The 8420-nt window shown below is 51.9% G+C and overlaps 1 protein-coding gene across 1 annotated transcript in view; it reads right to left on the reverse strand.

The window, feature by feature from the left end:
- Positions 1 to 8389, reverse strand: part of CLCN6 (Cl-/H+ antiporter 6) — a 28132-nt gene extending 19743 nt beyond the window's left edge. The window contains exons 1-8 of the mRNA XM_075906604.2: positions 8233 to 8389; positions 5691 to 5747; positions 4285 to 4350; positions 3829 to 3894; positions 2955 to 3021; positions 1969 to 2075; positions 1601 to 1727; positions 890 to 957 (exon numbers count right to left, since the gene is read on the reverse strand). Coding sequence (XP_075762719.2) covers positions 890 to 957; positions 1601 to 1727; positions 1969 to 2075; positions 2955 to 3021; positions 3829 to 3894; positions 4285 to 4350; positions 5691 to 5747; positions 8233 to 8307 — 633 coding nt within the window. The 5' untranslated portion in view covers positions 8308 to 8389. The remainder of the gene's footprint in view (positions 1 to 889; positions 958 to 1600; positions 1728 to 1968; positions 2076 to 2954; positions 3022 to 3828; positions 3895 to 4284; positions 4351 to 5690; positions 5748 to 8232) is intronic.
- Between the last annotated feature and the right edge of the window lie 31 nt (positions 8390 to 8420).

Here is an 8420-nt window from a genome sequence, read left to right on the forward strand (position 1 = left end):
GTAAATGATTGTCATCTGGGGAGGGATAACAGCTGGGCAGATCTTTTTTTCATTGATAAAGGGAGCAAACAAATCCTTCTTATTCTGCATGAAAGTTTCATACAGAGTAAGCTCGTAAGTTATCTGGGGTTCTGATCTCATTGGGGCTGTGCATGTGAGCGTGTGTCACATCCCTGTGACTGAGCCTTTCCTGAGATGAGCTGTTCTCAGTGTTTGTGTTGTTCTGCGGTGGGTTGTGACCCCAATTCTGTGCCTTGGCCGGGAAAGACCAGAGGGTCTGGCTCAGCAGGACAAGGTGGAGGACAGTGTTCCCTGCGGCCACTTAGGAGAGATTTCAATGCCACCCAGCAGATTAGCAGAGCGTCCACAGCTATGTTTTTGGTTTCTACTGGTGGTGCACATTCACATATAAAATTATTCTGCACATGGGTGGAAAAGATTAGTGGAAACATTGGTGAAGGGGTGCCCCAGAGGGCAGGTGTGTGGGCTTAGTAGTATGACCAGCCCATTAGGGAATGATCTCAAGAGGATTTCTGACTGATCCTGTCACGGGGAGCCTGTCTTTATCCCTGCTTAGGGCTGGGTTTCTCCTGAGCCTGGAATAGTCCTCACCAGGTAGCTGAGGGAGGTGATTATAGCATGCGCACAGATTTAAGATGGCCCAGATGTCTGACCTAGAAACTCACAGTGGAAAGGGAGCAGAACCAGGCCAACGCAGCCATATCATCCTTCCTTCATTAGATCAGTCTAAGGGAACTCATCCAACACACTCTACGCTTGATCTTATCCATGGGTCTAAGAAAGGATAAACGTCCGAACAACATTCTCACTGCCTAACCTATCCCAGACAGAACCCAAGTCAGAGTCTCAGTGCATTTCCAGCACTAACCTGAGGCAAGCCAGCACCCACAATAGCGCCACTGTGTATCATAGGGCCTTCCTTCCCTACAAAGAGACCTGAAAAAACAGAAAGTGTTCTTGTTGCAGAAGTCTGAGATAAACCCAGCACACTCTGTCCTGCTCTGCAGTACCAGGAGAGTACAGAGTGGCCATGGAGCAAGGAAGCCAGTCACTCCTGTGCCTGGGAAGAGCTAGATCCCAACACTCTACCCAGCATGGAGGCTGAATGCAGACCCCCGAAGTAGGAGCCTGCTCTTCCAGAGGTGACCGAAGGGAGAACCCCAGGAATGCTGCACAATTCCAGGATGTCAATAGTCCAGGCAATGGAAGGCAGGTAGATCCCACTGGGGCGCATACATGTTTGGGCAGACATGCTACTGCACAGTGAGCACTTGCTACCAGCCATGCACCAGAAGCGTGGCCCTTCACCTGTACTACTACACCCATCAGAAAGGGCTGCCATTCCCAGTGTCTGCGCTCACCCAAGGCGTGGTGGAAATGCTTCCTGGTGCCCACTCAGGCAGCTCTAGGCAGCACGTTCCCAGCAAGCATTTATGAGCAGGGTCTTAGATCTCCTTGCCATAACTGGCTACAAAGGTGCAGAGCCACTACCGACTGGCTCTCCTGGAGATTTTCCGTCACACCCTGCTCCTCACCACCACACACTTAGTCCACGATGTATCTGCCATCTCCCGCTTACCTCCAGCCACGCTGAAGAGCACTCCAAGCACTTTGCACACCAGCGTCCGGAGACGGACTATCCCTGGCACCTTCACGCCATTCAGGTAACACTTAATCTCCGGAATTCCAGAGCCAGCTGCTATGGGCTGTGGGGAGGACACGTAACACAACACAGCGCATCAGCACCTCCGCAGACTAACGATCTCCCACAAGTGAATGCAGAAAGGGATGACGGGAAACTGCACTGAAGGCAAAACTCATTCATATTTGTAAAATGCTCTGAAATCTTGAGTCAGAAGGTGCTGCAGTAGGCAACAGACTGTGTGCGTTACCTGCCTGACACAAGGGAGGGAGGGGGCAGAAAGAATGTTTTAAAAGCATTCTCACCTGAATCAGGACAAGAAGGCTGGCAAGGAAGACGAAGGTCAGGTTAAATCCCAGCAGTTCCAGTAGGGACACAGCAAGGCAGCCCTTTTCACTGCACTCCTCCACCGCTGCAGAGAGGGAGTCAAGGCAATGGGAACACACACCTCAGTCAGCCCATTCTTACCAGGGTCCAAAGCTGAATCTCCCATTCTCGTGCCAATTTTCAGAAGGCAGGCTCCCACCCCAGCCTCCCTGACCAAGTTGGACTAACTCTAAGATGCCCAAACCACAAGTCAGCAGGAGTATCTGACAGGCCAATGATGTTCTTTCATGGATCAGCGTTTCCCAGGAAGACAGCCCACTCCTTGGGCACTTCCCCAGTAACCACAAAGTGGTCTTGAACGCCAGCTCCATTGCAAACTCATTATGGCTTCCTCTTCTATGTGCTGTCCAGGCGGACAGTTCACAGGGCCCAGCAACAGAGAAGGACAAGTAAAGCAGAGGGCCCCTTCTGTGCATGACATATAAAGCAGCTCCTCTGAGAAGGAGCTAGGGAAACACATGGTTTAGAAAGCCACAGGTTTGCAGAAAGACAGCAGGGAGGATCTAACAGGCATTGCTGATGATTTAACAACAAATCATTTTAAAGGGGCTGCTGCAGAGACTCCCTGGCAGGGATTTCTTACAAAACAGGGGCAGGTCAACCAGTTCTCTTGGTCTCAATGATTCAAAGCCCAGATTCTGGTTAATAGAGTTTTGCCAACGGTTTCAGTGGTAGGAAGAGCAGGCTGGAAAGCACCCTGTTACACAGGACACCGTGCTATTCATGCTCTGTCACCTTGGCCAGGGGGACTGTCCCAGCTACTGAAGCAGAACCCACAGTAGGAAATTTACTGGTTAATAAACGCCTCCACCCTGGTAGAATGAAGCCTTTCAGGGCAAGGCGATGGTTTTAAAGAAGAGGTCAATTCAGTTCAACAATAAGCCAGACACCACATAAAGGATACAGGTTTGTACGACATGGAATTTGAGTTGGGAAAAGAGTCGCACAAAGAAATCCACAAATAGGCCCACCTGTAAAAGAGAGAAGAGGAGAAACCTGGCATCAGAGATCAATTACTTGCAAATGCCAACAGATCACCCCACCAGGACAGCTGCAGTCTGATTGAACACTGGTAACGCAGCAATTATGCATCACAGCCCACATACAGGCTGCTAAGTCCCATGAGTAGGGAAGGTGAGTCAAGACAAAGTAACTCTGGATGTTCAGACTTGCTCCCTGCCAGGCTCTTCTCAAATGCATTCACCTCCTTCCTGTAATCAAGATGAGGCAATGATCTCTCTATACGACTGCCCAGGCAAACTGATAAGAGCTGGGAAAGAGATACCTTCATGTAAGCACATCAGCAGCAGGGGCAAGTTGCCACTGAATCCATCTGTCTCACAGGAGCAGCTCTGTCAACAGAGCCCTGATCTTAACAGCCTATTAAATCTGAGACACGCACAGAGCCTCCCCAACTTCAGAGGCACCCCAGAAGATCCAAACACACAGTGAAGCTAGCATGCAGTATGTCTGAGGATACAGTTGTACTCCAACTTCATGTCCAATTTTATGATTCCATCAAATGGTTTCTTAAAGGCAGGACTCACTGCAAGCAGAATATTAGCATTTGAGGATCTACAAGGAGGACCTACAAGGAAAACACACCAAGAGGAGAAGAAACCTGCCCTTTAGAAAGAAAATGCACGCCCTAGCGATGCTCAGAAAGGCCCAGCAGCAGCCACAGGCAAAGCAGCCTTCTTCATGAAACACAAGGTGCTCTCTTGGTTTGTCCTTGGTTCCAATACATTTCCTTGCTTATCACCCAACAGGCTCCTTACCAGTCCAGTGCAGACTCCAATGGCGAAAACCATCACCCATTTCACTGCTTCGTACCTCTGGCCTTTCTGTGTAGGGCAAGGAAACATAGGCAAGTCAAAGAGCACACAAATGGGGACTAGGGAAATGTGACATCATAGTCACCAGCTGGAGAGATAAAACTGTGGGCACACACCAGTATCCTGAGAGGAATCAGAGGACTGGGGAGAGGGAGTATGAATGATAAATACATCATGTTAAGCCTGAGGTTCGGAATAGGTGCTGTGGGAGCACCATGGCTACTTCTCCCCCTTTGATAAAGTAGTGGAGCAGAGCACAAAGGTAAATGATACTTCTCCCATGTGAACAGTGGTCAGCAGGGGAGGTTATTGCGGTGGATTTGGCTGCAGGGGAGGTTTATTGCAGTGGATTTGGTTCTCTTAAACCAGCAAAATGGGAGAGCGCAAATAGGATCCTACCTTGTTGTCCATGCTTTCCAGTACTTCCAAGTAGGGATCATTGATACATCGGTCATAATCCAAGCTCTGGCAAAGGACACCACAGGGTTAACGGGAGACAAACAGCTGAAACTGATCAAGCTGTGACTGATCTAGAACTATGAGGTTCACAGCTGGAGATGGGGAAGCATGTTAAAGGTTGCTGCAATAATTCAGGCTCTATATGTAGGTTTGACAGACTCCATAAAGAGCAGAAGTGTTTGGGAGGCATTACAGAGGTTTTGAGAGATTGAAACGTTACTGCTGTGGGTCTGGAAACCCAAATCTTACAGCATTATTAGCACCTGCAAACCAGGAAGGGAAACAAGCCAATCTAGTTCACTGCCCAAACTGTGCAAAATATACAGGTGAACAAGAAAGCATAGTAGGAGATTGAAAATGTCAGTTGCTTTCCATCTGGTTTTAATCTCAAGTAGTCATAACACACATGACTGAAGCAGGATTTTTGATTGACAGAGACCCTAATTCAAATTCCACGGTGCAATGGACTGCATTAAAATGGTATGCCTAATTCTCCTCCTCCTAAAAGCGATGTATGTCACAGAAGGGTTCTATAGGGCCTCTCCTCATCCCTATGCCTCAACTCCCCAGAAATATGAACTGCTTGAGACAAAGATCACCAGCTGAGAAACTCCTCTCCAGGCAACTGGAGAGATTCCAGAACAGATGACAGGCTCATCACATGCAGGAAGCAACACACAGGGTCTGGACTGTACTGTATACTATAGGAGAAGCATAGCAAGACTGAGCTGTATCATGAGCTGTGGTTTGCAAGTGCAGCACTCCAGCCATCTCAGTTGTCTGCAGCATCTTTCCCTCTACAAGCCAAATGGCGAAAGGATGCCCTGGGGCCAACCCAACTGCACCCATCCTCCAGTAAGAAAATGAAAAACTTCCCAAGGAATCGGAACCTGATGAGTAGAAAGGGGATGGCTCTTGGCCAGGAAGCTCCCAGACATTTCAAGGAGGCAGCTATAGCTGACTGTTGACATTTACATCCTACAGCTACTAGGAAATCATAAGAAATTGAACTAGAGTGTCAAATAAATACAGTGTTGATGAAAGGGGGCCAGTGTGAGGATCCTGGGACCCTGACCTCAGAAATGGCTCCTGCCTAGATGGCAGCTGTGCAGGCTTCCCTCCAGCCATCGGACCTGAACCCTGCCTAGCAAAACCATCTCCAGTACTGAGAGGTAGCTCTCTATTGCCCACCCAATTCTCGGCATGTCTGCTAATACCAAAGGTGCCAAATAGCACTCATTGCAATGATGATTTGGTGCTTGTGTCACTATCAAAGGATTGAGATCCAGTCTCCTCCCACCTCTTTCCTCACACATTTCACAAGCTGCAACTATTTAGTTTCTCACCTCATAATCCTTGCGTGGAAGAATCTCATCTTCTTCTTGTGTTTCCCCCAGGATGGTCTATGGAATAAACCCCAGATGCAGAACAATAGTCAGGAGAGCTAACATACAGGCACCAGATATTGTTCATAGATAGGTGTTTGTTAATCCAGGTCCCAAGGAGGGAACCCAGTACAGGGCAGTGCTCTAAAATGCTGGAGAGGGGAAACCCCATCCTCAAACCTAGCCCGGGGCCCAGCAAGTCTGCCAACTCCCCTGGTATGGTCACTTCCCCAGGTCCTACTGCTGAAGAGAAGACTAGAGCCAGCTGCGTGGTGCAGGCCTGACACCGCACTCCAAGCTGCATGTGAAGAATAATTTACATTCTTGGACTCCTTAAAGATGAAAAATCACCTTCCCATGATACATTGCAAGGCCAACCCTCTTCCCATTATGTTCTGGGGCTGATTGATATTCCAACTTATAGACCAAAGGTTGGCAATGATTTTAGACTGGGGCGGGGGGTGCATTTCACTAATTTTTGAAGTGACCCCGGGCCACCCTGGAAGGGGCAGGACCAGGACGCTTCCATGTTCCCGCTTCCACAGAATCTGATTGGCCTGGGGGTGGGGGAGCACATGAAGTCTTTGCCCCCGCCATTCCCTCTAGGCGCCTGTCCCCTTGTGGGCAGGAGGAAACTTCGTGTGCTCCCCTGCCCTCAGGCCAATCAGGGCCTGGGGGCAGGAGGAGCGCACCAAGTCTCTCTCTCCCTGTAAGAGGCAAACGGCGCTTGCAGGGCAGGGGCAGGAAGCGAGAGGTTGACAGGGTGTCCATGGTCTGAATCTGGCCCACAGAGGCCCCTTTGCCTACCCCATTATAGACAGATCCAAGAAAGCAGAACCTGAAGCTATAGTGACATATTCAAACTCAGTACCATAGTAATCACCCACACTTACAACGCTTCACCTTGTCAAAATGCAGTACAAACGTTAACTAACCCATATAAAACACCTCAAAGCAAGAAATATACATATATCTATTTTACAGCTGAGGAAGCAAATACCATAGTTACATGAATTGCCCAGAACACATTGGCACAGCCAACACAATAACTCAGGAGTTCCTTACTGAGCATATGTCTACACTGCAGCTGGAAGGAGTAATTCCCAGCTTAAGACGACAGACACTAGCACTAAGGACATTAAGGAATGAGTATTTCGCCAATCGCGTAGTTCAGGGGTGGCCAACCAGTGGCTCTTGAGCCACATGAAGCTTTTTGCTCACAGAAATGCGGCTGTCAGGGTTACGGCTCATTCAGAGCTGTACTTAGTGTATGACTGTGGCGGTGGGAACTCCGGTGAGACCCAGGCACTGGGTTAGAATGGGAGAGGTCATGGGGAGGTGGAAGGCATTGGGTTAGAGTGGGGAGAGCTGGGGGGGGGAGAGCTGGGGGGCTGGGTTAGGGTATTGGGTTGGGGGGGGCTGTGGGTGCCTGGCTCCGGGGCAGGCTATGTGGTTCTTTACACTACTATCCACAACTCTTTCAGCTCTTCGTGTCTAACTGCTGGCCACCCCTGGTGTAGTTGATACAATGTGTGTTGACTACACCATTAGTTGATAAGGGCAGGCTCTACTTATATTTTAAATGTAGAAAGAGCTGGCGACTCTAATGACACATAAAATGCAGCGGCACGGTGGTCCTGGACCCACACTGGGTCCAGCAGCCCCTCTTCCCCTCCCCGCTGTGGGGGGGAGAAAGAGACTGTGCTGGGGTGAGACTGCTCCCGTCCCTCCCCCTGCCCCTCATACAGAGGCAGCAAGAGTGAATGGAAAGTAAGTAGTTCAGTATCCACCCAACTTACGGTTACTGGGCAGTCGAGCAATCGCCTGCTCACTCACCGCCCTAACTGGCACCGCTAGAGTTAGCAACTAAGTTTCAGCGGCCACTGCCATTTTATCTGCCTGAGTCCGATCCCGCCAGTCCCCAGGGTGCGTATCCAGGGGCTGCCGGCAAAGCTTCAAATCCGAACTCACCCCCCTTCGCGCTGCGAAGAATTCCTGCTCCCCCCTCCCAGGGTCCCGATACTCACTGGAGGGGGGGGGGGGCGGAAGGACTCGTGGGATTGGCGCGCACAGCGCGAGGGGAGACGACACGCGAGGGACACGGTGCGAACAAAGGGGCAGGCAGGGCCCGGTGGGCGCGGGGAAGGGGGGGGACTCCGCACGGCACGTGGCGGGCAGGGCCACCGGGGAAAGCGAGGACTGGCCACGGCTCCTGCTCCCGCCACCGCCCAGCGCTGGACACGCCCGGCGCCTCCTGTCAGCCTCGCAGGCCCCGCCCCCTCTGCCGCGCGAGGGAGAGGCGCCAAGAGCGGAGCCCGGTTGCGGCGGGGCCAATGGGGCCGCGCGGCGGGGGGGGGGGGGGGAGGCGCGAGGAGAGGCGCGAGCGGGGGGGAGGGGCCGGGGGGGGGACTCCACCCCGGCTCCAAGGAGACCGAACGCCGCAGCCCATTCACCTCAGGGCAACGGAACCCCCGCCCCGCCCCCGGCCGGGCCCCGCCCCTACCAGCTCCTCCGGGGTGCGGCTCTCCCGCTCCCCGCAGCAGCAGCAGCAGCACCAGGGAGCCCCGCACCCCGCCATCTTCCGCCGCCTTCCCCGCCCCGCCGACAGCGCCTCACGTGACCCTCCCCGAGCGATCACGTGTCGTCTGCCGCCTGCTCTCCCCCCCTCCCATGGGTGAGGGGGCCAGCGGG

This window comes from Pelodiscus sinensis, chromosome 24 (genome assembly GCF_052426305.1).
Source record: "Pelodiscus sinensis isolate ZL-2025 chromosome 24, ASM5242630v1, whole genome shotgun sequence".
Classification (NCBI taxonomy): Eukaryota; Metazoa; Chordata; order Testudines; family Trionychidae; genus Pelodiscus; species Pelodiscus sinensis.